Source organism: Saccopteryx leptura, chromosome 1, assembly GCF_036850995.1.
Source record: "Saccopteryx leptura isolate mSacLep1 chromosome 1, mSacLep1_pri_phased_curated, whole genome shotgun sequence".
NCBI lineage: Eukaryota > Metazoa > Chordata > Mammalia > Chiroptera > Emballonuridae > Saccopteryx > Saccopteryx leptura.
In genome coordinates this window covers 232474730-232493546 of record NC_089503.1, presented here as the reverse complement: position 1 = coordinate 232493546, position 18817 = coordinate 232474730, and the positions used below count along the sequence as shown (strand labels likewise).

At 35.8% G+C, this 18817-nt stretch overlaps 1 protein-coding gene across 1 annotated transcript in view; it reads right to left on the bottom strand.

Annotated features, from left to right (window-relative positions):
• ANXA10 (annexin A10) overlaps positions 1–18817 on the bottom strand; it is a 76042-nt gene that overhangs the window by 40557 nt on the left and 16668 nt on the right. Inside the window, exon 2 of the mRNA XM_066387862.1 lies at positions 4970–5051. Coding sequence (XP_066243959.1) covers positions 4970–5051 — 82 coding nt within the window. The remainder of the gene's footprint in view (positions 1–4969; positions 5052–18817) is intronic.

The window sequence follows — 18817 nt, the reverse complement described above, 5'->3', positions numbered from 1 at the left end:
CAAGCAGCGAGGCTTGTCAGTATAGCCTAGCACAGTGGTTCTCAAACTTTCTGAAGTTGGGGCGCATTTAAAATCCTACAAATAATTGTAGGAGCACTATATACAAATTTCTGAGAAATAAGTTATAATTAAGTCAAATATTAAAGAAAAATATATAAAGTCTAAGTGTGCTTTTCTGGTAATTAAACAAAATAAATACAACAAAATTAAATTTATTCTGACATTAAAAACATTTTTATGTTACTTTTTTGAGTTATGATTTTTAGAATTTATAAAAAAGAGGAGTTAAAAAATTTAAAAATGATAGAAAGTTATCTTTTTATATTTATAGATACATTCTTAGTAAGATTTAGAAAATTCGGCAGGTCCCGGTACAAATGTGTTAAGTTTTTTCATCCTTGTGTTTATAAAAAACATGAGCCTGATGTGTCCTAGTGATTTCTTCAATGTTTGGACATATATTTGAAAGGCTAACTCTCATTTCCTCGTCAATACATTAAAGAATTCCTCACTTTTTGCTCTTAATTATGTTGAGGGTAGAAAGTCCTAATTCACATAAATAGGATGTTGAAAATTGTAGTAAAATGTTCAAAGCTTTTTTAGATATTGCCACATATTCTTCTTTTATAGAAATCCAAAAGGCTTCAAGAGACAATTCCTTATGTTTAATCATCAATCCAAAACCCCTACCATACATATCATCTTAACTTTACACCAAAGGACAGAAGAAACTTGCCTCCAGTCTTTCCAGGGAACATGGGGGGTAGTGTAAACAATCCAGCACCACAGCTTCACAGCCTTTTGCAACCTAATCAGGCAAGTGAGGTGGGGGATTGGGCAGACTGGCTGTTTACAGCCAATTCCCCACCCCTCTGTCCCCCAAAAATCTAAACTCCAAAAAACCCTGTTGGTTTTTTGGTCCCAAACAGACACATATTTCTCTGGAATACCATAGAGCACATCTAGAAATCTTCTAGGGCACACTGATTATCAGTGCACCCTGGTGCACACTTTGAGAACCACTGGCCTAGAAGAAGCATCTGATTGGTTAATGGGATTAACCAACATAAGCTTATGAAATTTTAAAGAAACTGATTGGTTGACTTAAAACCAATCTTTCCTAGCCTGAAAATATAAACACAGGCTTGGCAAAGCTTTCTCTTCCTGCTTGGAAACAAGCTTGCCCATTCATGGGATCTCCAGACAGCAGCCATGTTGCATGTTTTGGCAGCCTGATAGGGTCCCAAGTACAGACTTTGAGCAGCACCTGAGTTGGACTGAGCTTTGATATGAGCTAAACCTGTGGTTTTCAAAATTTTTACACTTGAGCACCAGTGAAAATAGGAGAATTATTTCAGGGATTGCTAAGGCAGAAATCACCCTGAGCATAAGAGAATTTGACTACAGAAGAGAATCTTACAACATCAAGGTGGTTAACTCTTTTGTGGACCGGAATGGAATTTCTGACGGACCAGTACATGGACCAGCAGTTTAAAAACAGTGGGCTGAACCATGGCACAGAATATCTCAATTTTGGTCTTTAAACTGGGCTTAATGAAGGCAAGACTAGAGTTTTTTCCTTGGTGAGATAGAAATAAAACTGAATATCTGTGAGCAACTTTCTCTTTCAACTCCAAATAAATCTTACTGCAAAAGCCTAAGCTTCTCCAAGTGTAGGTTGTTAGAAATCCCTTTCTCTTGACATGGCTACCGAACCACATCAGAACTGGTTTAGAACTGGCATCACAAGGGGTGTGCACCCTGCTGAGGGATGATATGAACCCCTCATGATTTCCATGAAACACGGTCTCTTTTTCTGGTGATAAAAGCTCTATTTCTGGGCTGTGTGGCCTCTAGTCCTCATATACCAGCTCATTGTACAGACATTGCACCTGAATGCACAACTAGTTTAGATAAATTCAGCTGTAATTATGGTCATAGTAGAGTGATCAAGAAGGCCTTAACATTTTCTTTACTAAAATTAGGCAGGTTTCTTCCTGATGGTAGGCCCTTGATCTCCATTTCCTGAGAGCATTTAGTCTGGAAAACTTGCAACTGTAAATTCTGTCTTTACCCTTTTGAGATGTCAATCTTCTCCCAACCACTAGCCATTTTTACAATCCATAAATGTCTTTCTCAAGGACTTGGGAGCCATCCCTTTAAAATATAATCATTCAGAAAGTTAAAAACACTATGGAAAACAGTATAAAACTTTCATAGAAAACTAAATTTAACACTACCATATGATACAGCAATCCTACTTCTGGGTATTAATCTAATGGAATGAAGTTATTATGTTGTAGAGATATTCATTGTAACAATATTCACAATAGCCCCATGTACATTGTAGCAATATTCACTTAGGTGTTCATAAACAGATAAATGGAAAAAGAAATGTGATATGTGCATATGTATATATGTATATACACACAGTGAGGTATCATTCAGTCATAAAAAGGAAGAAAATCCTGCTATTTGCATAATGCAAATGAATCTTGAAGGCTAAGTGAACTGACTCAGAGTGAGACAAATACCATATAATATCACTGATGCATAGAATCTAAGACTGCTGAATTTATAAAGACATTCAGGGCCTGGCCAGATGACTCAGTTGCTTAGAACATCATCGGATTCACAAAGGTTGCTGGTTCAATCCCAAATTAGGGCACATAGAGGAACAAATTGATGTTTCTGTCTCTCTGTCTCTTGCTTGCTGTTCCTCTCTCTATGAAATCAATCAATAATTTTTTTTTAAAGAAATATTCAAGTGCTGGAGGGGTGGAGGAGATGGGAGACATTTGCCAAAGGGCACAACCTTCTGGTTAAGAGAGGAATGGGTTACAGGGATTTAACGTACATCACCAAGACTTTAGTTAGCAATACTGTGTTACATACTTGAAAGTTGCTAGGAGAGTAAATCTAAATGTCTCACTAAAACAAGGCAAAAAAAGAAAAAAAAAGTAATTATGTGAGGTGAAGGATGTGTTAACCTTATTCACGTTAATCATTTTGCAGTATGTAAGTACCGTATTTTTCGCTCCATAAGACACACATTTTCCCCCAAAAGGGGAGGAGAAAATGCCCATGCGTCTTATGGAGTGAATGTTCACTTTTTTTAGCTGCTGCGGGTTCCTGGACAACTAAAAATGTATTTGAATATTAAAATATCTTTTCACTTGTTAATAACAGTGCTAATGGTTGTTAATACCGCTGTTGAGTTAACATTGTTGAAATATTATTGCGGTATATTTTATGAAATATTCTAACACACTATTTGGTTAAAAATATTTTTTTTCTTATTTTCGTCCTTAAAACCCTAGATGCATCTGATGGTCAGGTGCGTCTTAGGGAGCAAAAAATATGGTATATCAAATCATCACAATGTACAACTTAAACGTACATAATGTTATATGTCAATTGTATCTTAATAAAGCGGGAAAACATCACAATCACCAAGGAAAATGTCAGTAATTGTCCTTTTCAGTTTCAATTTGCCAGGGTCATGAGGATGGGTAAACGTTTAAAGCTTTTGAGCTGTGTTTGTGCTCTGGTGTGCTAGAGTGTGCATGGAAGTCAAAACCACAACCTTCCCCATTTCACCAGCCCTCACCACTGACAAGCAAATATCACAGTGGTCCAAATGAATCCATCTTCTGTTCCTAAAAGTACAGTGGCAGGAACATTGAAACCGGAGAAAAGAAAATTTTATATAGTGAAGAGATTGCTCTGATCTACAGTTTTTTAATGCAAAAATTACTCTCCTGAATAAAAAGATAATCCATCACTTTTTGTTACCTTGTCTCTATATTTTGTCTAGTGATTGTTGATATTTTAAAAGACATGTCAGCATTGCAAGCCATTTAAAGTCCTTTACTGTTTTCCTATGGGGTTCTTCTAGTGAATAAAACACGAAGTGAATAAAGTTCTCATAAAAGTGACCTTGTCTTTAAAGCGAAGAGCAGGCTTTCTTATGAAAGGCTCTGCATGTTTTATGCAGATGTTTTCTTTAGGTTGCCAGTGTTTATATACTGCTCACAAAAATTAGGGGATATTTCAAAATGAGTATAAAGCCATAAAACATCCCCTAATTTTTGTGAGCAGTATATTTGTGCTCACCAAAAGTCTTCATAAAATAGCTATTACTTAACAAAATTATATAGATGTTTAACAGTGCCATACTGTATCTTAAAAATTAAATCTTTTTTAAAAAGAACCCAACAATATTTTTCCTTTATATATTCCTTTACTAAGCTCTAGTTTCATTCATTGACTATCCATTTATTAAATACTTGCACACCACACTCAGTGCTCTGGGAGCTCACAGACCAGTCAGCCAGTGAGACAAAATGGACAAGTACAATGAGATCAGTGATACGAAGTGCAGAAGCAGGTTGCCCAGGGTTTGGCATATCTGGCTGTGTTTGTAGTTTCCAAAGACGGATATAAAAAGGAAGACTCATTAAAGAAATTTTTGGAAAAAGAGAATTTGGATGCAAAATAAACAGGAGAAGAAAGTAGCACTCCAGCAGGGGCATTGCTGGGTGAGTTTATAGAGTGGTGGAAAAAGCAGACCCATTTGAGGGTGCAGGAGGAAGTTTGATTTAGCTGGAAGTGGAAGTAGCAAAAGAAACAGGCTAGAAAACAAGGGCAAAGAAAGATGTTTTATCCTCAATTAAGGGTTTTTTTAGAGGCGGTCTGAATTTCATTTAGTGGTTAGCGATGAGACATTTAAGAATTTAAGGCACAAACATGTCAAGATCAGATTTGCAACTGAGAGAGGCAAATCTGTTCATCATTATTGTCTTGTCCTCTTATTTTTCTTCTTATTCTACTTTTTTGCTCAGATTTTTAAAAAACCTGTTTAGACCTCAGCTATTTAGACCAATATTATAGTCTTAAAACAAGGTAGAATAAATAAAATAAAATAAAATAAATTATTATAAAAGATAATAGAAATTTCCAGGCTTACCAAATCCTTGGAGTGCACCCCCTAGCATTTGGGCATCCATTATAGGATCAAAACTGGGAGCCGGGAAGATGGTTCCTTGCACCTGGTGGGAAGAGTTCATGAGAAAGAGATTGCAGTGATTTGCATAAAGGATTTCAACATTTTTTTCCTCAGGTAAATGAAAACAAAAGTATATTCTATATGTTTAAATTACTATAAGATGTACACGTGACTATAAGTATGGCATGAGGAATATAGTCAATAATACTGTGATAATTATATATACCTGGTGGGTACTGGAAATATTGGGGGACCATTCGGTAAAGTATACAAATGTCTAACCACTGTGCTGTACACCTGAAACTAATACAAAAATAACATTGACTCTAAACTGTAATTTAGGCCCTGGCCGGTTGGCTCAGCGGTAGAGCGTCGGCCTGGCGTGCGGGGGACCCGGGTTCAATTCCCGGCCAGGGCACATAGGAGAAGCACCCATTTGCTTCTCCACCCCCACCCCCTCCTTCCTCTCTGTCTCTCTCTTCCCCTCCCACAGCCAAGGCTCCATTGGAGCAAAGATGGCCCGGGCACTGGGGATGGCTCCTTGGCCTCTGCCCCAGGCGCTAGAGTGGCTCTGGTTGCGGCAGAGCGACGCCCAGGAGGGGCAGAGCATTGCCCCCTGGTGGGCAGAGCATTGCCCCCTGATGGGCGTGCCAGGTGGATCCGGGTCGGGCGCATGCGGGAGTCTGTCTGACTGTCTCTCCCCGTTTCCAGCTTCAGAAAAGTACAAATAAATAAATAAATAAATAAACTGTAATTTAAAAAGTTTTTAAATCCTTTTAGGAACAAAAAATGATGTTAATTTTATGTTAGTGCAAAGAGCAAATTTGGTCAAATTTTATTTAAAATTTTAAAAAGTGTATATGTATTCTATATATAATAATATAGTACAATACAGTAAGATAGAGAAAAGAAAATGTCTTTAAGAAAATCATAAAGAGCCCTGGCCAGTTGGCTCAATGGTAGAGTGTTGGCCTGGCATGGAGAAGTCCCAGGTTCTATTCCTGGCCAGGGCACACAGGAGACGCACCCATCTGCTTCTCCACCCCTCCTCCTCTCCTTCCTCTCTGTCTCTCTCTTCCCCTCCTGCAGCGAGGCTCCATTGGAGCAAAGATGGCCCGAATGCTGGGTATGGCTCCTTGGCCTCTGCGCCAGGCGCTGGAGTGGCTCTGGTCGCGACAGAGCGACACCCCGGAGGGGCAGAGCATTGCCTCCTGGTGGGCAGAGCGTCGCCCCCTGGTGGGCGTGCCTGGTGGATCCCGGTCGGGCGCATGCGGGAGTCTGTCTGACTGTCTATCCCCATTTCCAGCTTCAGAAAAAAAAAAAAAAAAAAAAAAAAAAAAAAAAAAAAAAAAACTAAAAAAAAAAAAGAAGAAAATCATAAAGAAGAGAAAATAGATTTCTAGTATTAAACATATTTATTGAAAAAAAATCTTTATATCAGTGGACCTGTGCAGTTTAAACCTGTGTTGTTCAGGGGTCGACTGTACTAGGCAGTGTTTTTTAAAAATATATTGTCCTCTACTATATTGGCAACTGTTATTCATCTAAGAAATTTAGATACTAGAACCAATACTAGAAAAATGTGAGAATGAAATAAATATATATCTTAAACATTAAGAAGCATTTTAGAAATTGGATATTTTATAGAAAATGAAAAAAAAGAAGTATAATGAGGGAATTCATGTCATTATATGAATAGGAAGTGTCACTTGCCGCCACTCATTTTCTATGCCTCAGGGTCCTAAAATATTGGAGAAAATGGAAATGTGCGCATTTAGATTATGAGATTCATAAACATTGAGATGATATGGATAGGAAAATATGGAAACCTGACTGACACCCCACTTACATTCTGTCTCTTGCAAGTAATCAAATGGCAGAATGTTTAAGTTAGGCTTTGAAACCACACAGTCTATTATGTCACACAGAGCCAGCCAGGACTAGGCACCAAGTGAGCACACTCAGCACCAGAGAATTGTCAATCAAAATTTAATAAAGAAGGGGAACTCCCCCTCTGTTTGTTGCCAGTGTGCCCAGACATATTGGGGAAAAAATGTCTTTCTACAGCATACGGCTCCACCAGAACTTGAGAACTCAGGCATTCATTGAGCTCTTCGGCAGCAGTAACATCTTTGCTGGAGATGGAGCTGCCCAGTGCCCGTCGTCTAATGGTAGAAAATTAATTAATTAATGAGAAGAACATTGAATCATAATTTCTTATCCAATAAATATACCAATACCAAAATATTTATGAAAATATTTTTGGTGAATTCAGAACATCGTTCACTTGAGTTAAAGCTAAGAATTAAATTCAGTTTGAATTTCATTTGATATTAATAAACATGAAACTGTGTATTTGAAGTAGACTGGATACCATATAATAATTGTGATATGGCCATATTTCCCTACTTAGAAGAACAACCATATTAGTGAAATATTCTTCTTCAATACCTCCATGTGTAATTAAAATAAGAACATAGTTTTGCAGCTTATTTTGCTGTAGTGCTTACATTTACAAACTAAAGTCTGATATTTTGAGTTTATCGGAGATGATGTAGAAACTGTTCTCTTGAGCCAATCCTCAATTCTAGAAGCTATTTATTAGGAGACAACATGTGTTTTATCTCTATTTGCTAACCTGTCCCATTTGGGTGAGACACTTTTAGGAAAATAGACTGGTGATTCTTTTATTTATTTAGTTTGAGCAGCTTGTTGTAATGTAAATTCCTAGGCTGAGTTCTCCTCACCTCAAGCGTTTTGTTTTGAATCTTATAATCCTAGAGGAATTTAATATTAAACGTGAAAATGATTTTCTCTTCTGCTATTTGTCACTGCTTTTTACTAAATCCTTTTTGCCTCTTTGCCTCTGCACATCTTTCTCAGTTTTCTTCATTGGGAAAAGTTAGAGGTTTTTCTGTTTGTTTTGTTTTTGAGGCATGGAGAAGAGATACTTTATTTTCCCTATTTTAGGAGTTAGAAGACTTGTTTGGACAAGTTTTGTGTGGACAGTACCATTTGTTGCCTTGGTGACCTTAATCTTCCTGATTTCTATCAACCAAAGGACTGTTTTAAAGTATAAAAGGCAAAATGTATTTGAAAGCAGTAAAACTCACTGCTAAATAGGTGTCAGTTACCTAGGCAATTTTAATCACAGAGGGCACCATTACTACAAAATGTGTCATTACTTTTTAGACTAAGATCCCTAGATCTTCTACTGGAGTAAGTGCTATAAATATACATAATATACGTAGTATATTTATATATAAAGCTCTGAAAGTTATAAATCAGGAGAGTTAAAAATTCTGTAGTGATTTGTTAGACAGTCTGTAAATGGAAAAAAAAAAGTCCACAGTTTTTTATTCATGGTTTTTTTAATCCTTGTGCAAATTATAACACAATTTATTTTTTCAGACTAATGTAAATTTACTTTTTTAAATAGTTTGCACTATATGCTTTTCCACTTAAAATTATTATGTCCTTGTCATTTGGTCTTCAAATAAAATACTAAAAATGTTTTGGAAATAAATTCAACACTAAAAATAAGAGATAAACAGTTGTGAATGCTTTGTGATTCATGAAAGACAAATTTTTTAGTAAGCATTTGTCATTCATGCCAAGTTATATAGCTTATTAAATCATTACACTTGTTTTTATGCCAATTGTTATGCTTCAGTTAAGCTAAAGTCAGTGATTTTATTTCATATAAGATACATAATGTTCCTTTATTTTGTCATTGGCACACAGAATTTGTACTTCAGTGATTGTATTTCCAGCTGTTTTGAGATGTAATTGATATATAACATTGTGCAAGTTTAGAGTATACAATGTGATGATGTAGTATGTATATATATTATGAATAATTACCACAATAAGGTCAGTTAATACATCTGTCATCTCAGTTTCCTTTTATTTATTTATTTTTGTTTACTGATGAGAACATTTAAGATCTGTTCTCTTAGCAACTTTCAAGTACACTATACAATACAGTATTGTTAACTGTAATCACCATGCTGTACCTTATATGCCCAGGATGCACCTTATAACTAGTACCCTTTGACCAACACTCCCAATCACCATTTTCCAACCCTGCTCTAGCCCCAGGCAACTACCAATCTGTCAATGATCATTTTGACTGAACTGACCTGTTAAGTCTATTGAAACAATCAATTGCCAATTTAAACTTTGTCCCCTTGAAGCAAGGCTCTTAGCATAAAGAACTCCATTTTAGCTTCTGTCTGCCATCTTGAACTCTAAATAACCCCAGAATCTGTTTTTCTTAAGAACCCCTACCCTTGGCCTCAGAGCTGGTTTTGCAAGATTGCAGATGTGTTCAGAGTCCTTAAGTCCCAGGATGTGCCTCCTCAAATTGCTCCTGTAGATGAACTTTGCAAAAGGTCAGCAAGAGTAATGAGCTTGTTTTTCTGCCTTTTTTTTTCTTTTTTTTCTTTTTTTTTTACAGAGACAGAGAGTCAGAGAGAGGGATAGACAGGGACAGACAGATAGGAACGAAGAGATGAGAAGCATCAATCATTAGTTTTTCGTTGCGCGTTGTGACACCTTAGTTGTTCATTGATTGCTTTCTCATATGTGCCTTGACCGTGGGCCTTCAGCAGACTGAGTAACCCCTTGCTCAAGCCAGTGACCTTGGGCTCAAGCTGATGAGCTTTTACTCAAACCAGATGAGCCCTCGCTCAAGCTGGTGACCTCGGGGCCTCGAACCTGGTCCGATGCTCTATCCACTGCGCCACCACCCAGTCAGGCTGTTTTTCTGCTTTTATAACATGCTTTGCTAGGCACCCCTTCCTCCCCCTACCCCAACCAGGATGTAGATTTTTGTCTTTAAAATCTTACCCCTGACTGTGCTCGGGGCCGCAATTTCTTTAGGACACTAGCCCACATGTGGTCACCAGCTTCTGTAATATAGACTACTAATTTGATAGTTATCAGTATGGCAGATTCTGTTTCTTTCTTGCTGAATTGGAATATAACACCCTAAGTTAAACAATTATTTGAAAAAGTTAATTGATTAATTGCTTTGGGCAATAAAACAGTTTTCAAATGACTACAATACACTGATAGGTATATATTTATCTATTTTAAGGTTATTTGGTCTGTCCTTTGAATTTTTTCCCAATTATCTGTACTCAACAATATTCTATACATTTCTTAATACCCAACACTACTCTTCCTGATGAAATCAATCTATACTAAGCATTTTCACTAATTCCTGAGCACTCACTGTATTTTTATTTATATTTAGTACTTTATGTTTTCTTGTTTGCTACCAGTTCTTAAAGTTGGGTATTTGATTGTATTATATATAGTATTGTTTACAATATATCACTGTAGCAAGTAGTTGTTCTATGGCTTCATTTCTTACTTATGTCCCTTGTCTTCAGAAGATATATCAAATCTATATCATGATTTTCTGTCTACTGAGACTTCTTTTTAAAATGTCACCAGCTTAAATATGGGCTTATCTGGTTTGAGCAAAAGCTCACCAGCTTGGACCCAAGGTCGCTGGCTCAAGAAGGGGTTACTTGGTCTGCTGAAGGCCCACAGTCAAGGCACATATGAGACAGCAATCAATGAACAACTAAGGTGTTGCAATGCACAACGAAAAACTGATGATTGATGCTTCTCATCTCTCCATTCCTGTCTGTCTGTCCCTGTCTATCCACTCTCTGACTCTCTCTCTCTGTCTCTATAAAAAAATAAATAAGTAAAATAAAATAAAATGTTCTCATTTATTGGTGATATCACCTAAATGAAATTATTTCTTTTCTTTTAATCATGTCATTTCTTGTTTTGTATTAGGAAAACTGACAAGAAATGAATCAATTATACAAATAAGAGTTAGCCATGCCTGACCTGTGGTGGCACAGTGGATAGAGCATCAACCTAGAATGTTGAGGTCACTGTTGCAAATTCAGGGCTTGCCCAATCAGGGCACATACTGGAAACAACTACTACAAGCTGAAGCTTCCTGCTTTTTCTCCCTGCCCCTTTGTCTCTCTCCTCTCTCTAAAATCAATAAAGAAAATCTTAAAAGAAATTATCCAAGAAAAATTGTGTTCTGGGAGGTGGTGTTCTGAGATGACAGGGAAAAATATCCCCAACAATATGTGTGAGCAAGTAAGAAACGGTAACACAGTCAGGCCGAACATTTGACTCATCTGAGAAAAAAGATAGAGGTGAGGAGTGGCAAAGACATGATTACTAAGGGACACATAAAAGGTTTTTAAGGGACAGAATGAAATCTAATTTGAGTTCCAGTAGTAACACACTGTAACAATATAAAGGATGAAACAAAAAAGATGACATAGGTTGTGGATGGTTAATTTGAAACTTAGCTGAGATATAGAGCACATTTGAATTAAGGCAAGTGGCATGTTTTAATGAATACAGATTGCTTGCTTAACTGAATGTAAATAACTTACTGATTTATGAAATATATTTTAAGTTAATCCAGTAATTTTAGTTGAATCTTTTGAAAGTCAGAGACCATTATTTTGGGTGTTTTTCAGTATATATAGCTTTTTAAGTGATGTCCTTTTTATATATATACATGCTCCTAATTCTTTCATGTCTTAGAGAAAATTGGAAATTTTGAAAAAGTGGACACTTTCCAATTTGACATGAAAAATAATATGTATTTGGTAAAAGTATTTTGTTTTTCTTGCTTTGAAAATTGACAGATTCAGAAATAGTATCAGTTATATAAGGCAAAATAAATTTTAATGCCTGTCATTTCAATTTGAATTCTTACCACAAGGTAATCAAGATATAATCTTTGCTTCTAGTCATTTGTAAATTTAGGTTTTGACAGAAAAATAGAAAAGTACTGCCTTTTTATAAGACAAAATAAACTGCCTCATAATTTCACTCTGCAAAAAAGCATGAGTAATTTGTAAATTTAAAGTTGATTCTAGACTCTATCCTCTGAGTAAATAATAAATACATAGATTTAACTGACAAAAAAATTTTAAATTCTTATCTGAACATGAATACAGACTGAAATATATATATTTCTCTCATGACATTGATAAAATTATTTTCATCATCTCATAGCAATAGGTACGTCAATAAATGTTTCATCTTTTATTTATTCATAGCTAATTCAGTGGCTGGGGTCCATATGCCCATAACCCTCCAAAGTTAATGTTCATAGGCTAACCACATTTTAGTCCTTTTTCTCAAGTGCTTCCTGAATCACACTCACATTGGCAACCTGATGCCTCAAGACTTTTATACTTTGAAATATGAGTCAAGGGAAGTTGGTCATTTGACTAACTGGATGCTCCTTTTAACAAATAATTCGGTGTCACTGAAATACCTCAGTTTTAGTGTGGTTGAATAGTACAGTGGTACCTTGAGATATGAACAGACCAACACACAAATTTTTAAGACATGAGCTGCGACTAGGTCCATATTTTTGTTCGAGATCCGAGCGAAATTCCGAGATACTGGTTGTGATTCGGGAAGCTGCCACTAGTTGGTGCGTTGGCACACGGGTCCAGTATCTGCAGTTTGATATATGAGTTGACTGACTTATGACCTCGGTTACAGAATGAATTAAATTTGTATCTCAAGGTACCACTGTACTATATTTCTAGTTAATTTAAGATTTTTAGAGCCCTGAGAAGAAATTTTACAGAAATCTTGTGGTACCCTTTCCATAAGGCATTTCCCTTGAACCAAGCATTTCCTTGTCTTTGAGACATTGGATTTTGGATCACTACTGGCTTGGATCAGAATCCCCTAAGCATCCCTGAAGGTCTTCAGCTACCTTAATCTCTTCTGACTCATATCTGACCAGAGTTATTCTGAAGTATTTTCATTGGTTAACAAACACTAAAAGATGGCTTAACAAGCATATTTTTCCTCTCTTATCCTTCCACAACTAATGTATTTTCAGTACAATATTGTCAGTTCTATCCTCTGAATAGCATTCATGTGGTTCCCCTTTTGTTACTACTACTTTACTACGAGACTTTACCACTGTTCCCTTGGGTTTCATCCAATAGGCTGCTTAGTAGGTCCATTGTGTTTTCACTGTCAGAATGATCCTTTCATTTGTCTTTGTATGCCTGATATCCTTCATGCCTAAAGAAATGCTTCTTAGTATTTGTTTTCTACTCTGGCCCATGGGATGGATGACTTTGATATGAAAGAAACACCCCTGGGAACATCTGGCTTTATAAACATGTTGTAGTACGCTGGCCTTAATGACAGTTCCTGTTGCCTTCTCAGAAAAGTATATGGTAATACAATTGAGAATATCATAGGGCAGAACATGAAATATATAGAATGGAAAAAGACATTCAAATTTTGGCTCACTATTACCAATGACAATGTTTTTGGTATATAATGCAACTCCTTCCTATGACAGACTAGAAATTGTGGGATTCAATTCAAATATTTTACCAGAGGAAGCAATATTCTTCATGACCTAGTTTTTTACTATTTGTGTTTATTTTCTCTTTCCTGAAACTCTCTACTCCAACACTATGACACACACCAACACATACTCTAGCTAAAAGTGACTTCTGTGGAACTGTTTATTCTGTTCCATTTCTGTGAAATTTTCCCCCTCTCCCAACCCACTCCACTTTTCCATCTCATGATTCCATGTTATGATTAGGCTAAACATCTATTCAAGATTTAATTTTCAAACTTTAGCTCCAGTGTCATCTTTGACAAGGAGCCCGTTCTGGTGCCTCTCATAGCAGGGTCCACTTTCTTCCCAGTGCTTCCAGTAGGGGTCAGAACTGCAGTGTTTCTATTAACTACAGCAGGTTTCTAAGAGGAATGAGTCCTGTTCACTGGGCTTCCTTTGTTTTATTGAGAATGAATGTTAATGTGAGTGGTTGAGCAAATTGGAGACAGAACTGTTCTCCTGAATAAAGGTACAATATTTGGATTTCCAGGAAACAATAGGGAAAGCGCTATGACGACTAGCAAGAATGAATAGTGAGGTAGAGTGACTCTCTCTGATTTCTTCCTGCTATTAATAACTTCATTAGTATTTGTTAACAGGTATTGTATATGGACTTTTTTTGTGTGTGTAGAAACTAGGGAAAATGATTAAGTTTAGGAGTCGATTTTGGGTGAAAACAGAAATAACCTGGATAGCTGTAGAGGTTCATATGGAGAAAAGATAACAAGTGTAAGATGTTGAGAATTTGAAATCTGCCCTGGTCAAATAGTTTGGTTGGTTAGAGCATTTTTCCAAATATGGAGAAGTTGCTGGTTCGATCTCCGGTCAGGATACATACAGAAACAGATTGATGTTTCTGTCTCCTTTCCTCTCTCTAAAATCAATAATTAAATTAATGAAAAGAATTTGAAGTCTGGGGATGTCTTTGGACTTCACATCACAGGGTATTTGAGACAGTGTGCACTCCCCATACATATTCTAGCTGTTTCTTCCTGCTGCTCCATGATTCTAAGTTCTCAAAACCACAGTGTGTGTGTGTGTGTGTGTGTGTGTGTGTGTGTGTGTGTGTGTGTTTGTTATTGTTGCTGTTTTTACAGAAACAGAGAGAGTCAGAGAGAGGGATAGATAGGGACAGACCCACAGACAGGAACAGAGAGAGATGAGAAGCATCAATTATCAGCTTTTCATTGCGACACCTTAGTTGTTCATTGATTGCTTTCTCATATGTGCCTTGACCATGGGCAGACCGAGTAACCCTTTGCTCGAGCCAGTGACCTTGGGTCCAAGCTGGTGAGCTTTGCTCAAACCAGATGAGCCCGTGCTCAAGCTGGCGACCTCAGGGTCTCGAACCTGGGTCCTCTGCATCCCATTCCGATACTCTATCCACTGTGCCACCGCCTGGTCAGGCAGATGCTACATATAGTTGAAAATAATTGATGATTTAGTCTTTTTAAAGTTTTCAATAGATTTTCAGAATTTAAATGCACATATTTCTTCACCAAATTAACTTAAAATTTGGCTAATGTATAATAGAGTGTTAGGTATTTCCTTTCAATATTTAAAATTCACACAACTGGAATTGAGATCTACACCAAATAATATTATGACTGAGTATAAAATTTCTGTGCAGATTCCCAGTTAGGTTACTTACTAGTAAATCCTAAATTTAAAGGGGATTACTTCTTAATCATCTGATCTCAGTCATAAGCTCTCTCTCCCTTGTCTTATGACCCTCCTATTTATGATTAGATTAGGATGGTTGAAAAGGGTGTCACTATGTCACTGTTCTGGAGAGACTGCAATTGACATGGATTTTAGAAAATGAGTGTTATTAGTGGAAGGTAAAAAGAAAGAATGAAAAAGTTGAGAACTAAAAAAGAATGCATCCAGATGAAAAGAACATAGTCAAGGGGAAAATTGAGATTATATGAAAAATAAAGAAAATACTTATAGTGTGTGCACTAGAATATAAGAATATGTTATTAATATTTTAAAAGATTTAAATTTGGAATTTAGTCTAGTTTCACAGTAAATGTTCTCAGTTCTTAAGTTCAAGTATTTAATACACTGATAATTAATATATTATTAGCCAAATTTTGGAATTGACTGATATCATCATAAGAAAGAATGAAACCATAGCTTGGAATAATTTGTATATATAGATATAATTGCAGGTCATAATTACTGTAGTTTTTATAGAATTTAAAAATTCTGGTTCTTATATTGAATAATTAAATAAATTATTTCATGTTCATAGGTAATATAATTTCTATTTGTATGCAGAGTTTTACTTCATAATTTTAAGGCACTTTAAATATTAATTGATGTTAGCTATACTTATGATAGTGTATTATAACCTCTGTCAATTTAATCAGTTATTCTTTGAATAAAATGAAAATAAGCAATTAATATGTATAATATATAAGTTGTACTTCATACTATTATTAGTTTTACTATGTAACTGCAAAACGTATATATACACCTAATTAAAGGCAGAAGTGATAAGTTGTATCATAAAAGTCTAACAAATTACCACAGAATTTGGAGGAAAGAGAGAATCTTCAAGTGAAAAATAAGAAAGAGTTCAAGAGGTGGCTTCTCAAAGAGGTTTCATTTGAGGCAAAAATATCATGTTTGGTTAGATATCAACAAGTAGAAATGCATTGCTTGGAAATCTCATTTCTTCCTGAGGTTCTATCTTATCCCCAAGATAGTTTTATGGGATGACATTATTAGTTTCTTTTTCATTGTATCATATTATTTCTAGTGTAACTGCTTCATCAGAAATCTAAATACGCCCTGGCCAGTTGGCTCAGTGGTAAAGCGTCAGCTCAATGTGTGGATGTCCCAGGTTCAATTCCCTGTCAGGTTACATAGGAAAAGTGACCGTTAGCTTCTCCACCCCTCCACTTTCCCCTGCTCTCTCTCTCTCTCTCTCTCTCTCTCTCTCTCTCACCCTCCCACAGCCATGGCTCGATTTGTTTGAGTGCATTAGCCCCAGATGCTGAGGATAGGTCTGTGGAACCTCCACCTCAGGTGCAAAAGTAACTGGGTTGTGACCATGGCCACAGATGGGCAGACTATTGGCCCCAGATGAGGGTTGCCAGGTGGATCCTGGTCAGGGCACATGTGGGAGTCTGTCTCTCTATCTCCCCTCCTCTCACTTGGAAAAGAAAAAAAATAAATAAATGAAAGAAATCTAAATCCTACTAAATTCTTGGAATGAAGATATCAAAGGCCTATGAGCTATAGTCTTATACATAATGAAAAAAATATCTTACTATATATTATTAAATATGATGTATAGTACTATATAATACTTTGAAATATAACATTTTATATATAATGTTTCTAAGAAAAATTTTAGATAAAAATAAAGCAATTCATAATTAAATATAAAAACAAGCATTATAGATACTAAATATTTTCAATTAGTAGAGTTTCTATTATTTTTTATTATTTTCATAAATATTCTATATTAACCCAATAGTTTAGAATTAATGGTATAAAATATAGAGAAAAATAGAAAATAATTAGTTTTACTTCATATTATCTTTCTCCAAATAAACAATAAACTATACATAAAGATGTTATTACTCATTTTAACAATATTTTCAGAATTATTTTCCTCTCACTTAAAAAATATGTATATTTAAATAAAGCTCTAAAAATCTCCTTTTACATCATGAGATACTTCTGATTGAGATATTCTAAAAGGCTTTACATCTTCCTCTTAGTGGAACACCAGCTGGATTTTGAATAATTTAGGAATAACTCCCCATTCATTAGTATGACTTATTAGAAAAGGCAGAACACTGGTACTATCATGCAATACCTCCTGCTCTGATAGCAATCACATTACAATCATTTCATCCACCAATTGGTTTGAAGGATTTATCAGGAGCTGTGAGCACAGCGTAAATCAAAGTGAATAAGAAGAACCTATAGAATTACAATAGTGTTGTCTTCAAGATAGAAACATGGCTCTGAGACCACTGTGCGGCTGTTCATCAGATGATACATTACCTAATCATTTCAGCTGAAAGAGAGGAACTGGTTTTTATTTAATCTTTTTGAAACTCAGCTGTTCAGCATCCCATGCTGTAAGGCTGACTGTGCATTTTCCCCCTTTTTTCTTTTCTTTAACTTTTCTATGTTTCTGGGGGGTTTTTTTTCGGAGAAAGAGAAAGAGAGAGGAACAAAGAGAGAGAAGGAGGGAAGTAGGGAGAGAAAAACATCAACTTATTGCTCCACTTAGTTGAGCATTGACTGCTTCTTCCCCTTTTTTCTTATAGCCTTACAACAGTCCCCAACCCTTATACAATGGCAGAACTGCAAACAGGTGAGTCAGTTCCTGTTCATAAAGAGCATAATACTTAGCTGGTAAAACAAAGACTATGATAAGAAATCATGGTACAACGTGGTTTATGCCTACTAATGGTCTAATTAATAATAAGGTGTCGTAATACTTTTTATTTTCATCAATATTATGTTATTTAAAGACCTGAAATAACATTTAAATCTGATAAACATATTTACGTTCCAAATAAAATAAGGTGTAAATGTATTTAGCAATCCATGACGTTCAAGAGGTGAAGAGGGCACTATACTGCTTACTGTTTGTAGAACTACTTTGCAAGTAAACAGCACCTTTATATGCTTTATTTAACTTGATGTTATCAGCAAGATTTTATCAGGCAAGGTAAGTGTTCTTATTTCTATATTACGTATCAAAATGATGACACAATATTTGTACCAGGTCATTGGCTCGGCAGTCAGAATAATAGTGCTCTAACTTAGAATCAGTACTTTTCCAATATAGTTTATCTCTCAGTCCTCTTCTCTTTAACTTTGCTATTGTCCTCATTTTTCAAAAATTAATGCTACTTTCATATTTATTTGTTTCTTATAAAATGGTTAAAAAATTCTAGTGCACGAGATGTAATCTAGAGGCAATAAAACCTATAATAATTTAACATTTTTAAAAAGAGTTTAATGAGAGGCAAACTCAACATAGGATCTAAGTGATTGCTCATACTCAAGAAAAACATGCAGTCCTGAATTTTGCCCTTCAGATAGAAATGATTCTAATATTTAATGGTGCAGAATTGTATTTCATGGAGTTTTTGAATTTAGATAATAGTGCTTAATAAAAGTAAAATGTATAGCAAACACACAAATACATATATGAATATAGCTGTTGTTTGTAACATGTGTATATATCCATGTAACTTTCACTCTCATCAGCGATATTCTAGGACCTCATAATGTTTTTTCGGGCCCCTTCCCAGTCATTTCCCATGTTATCCTCAGATTCAAGTAGCCTCTATGCTGCCTTCTATTTTAATTTATCCTGTTTTTCCACTTCA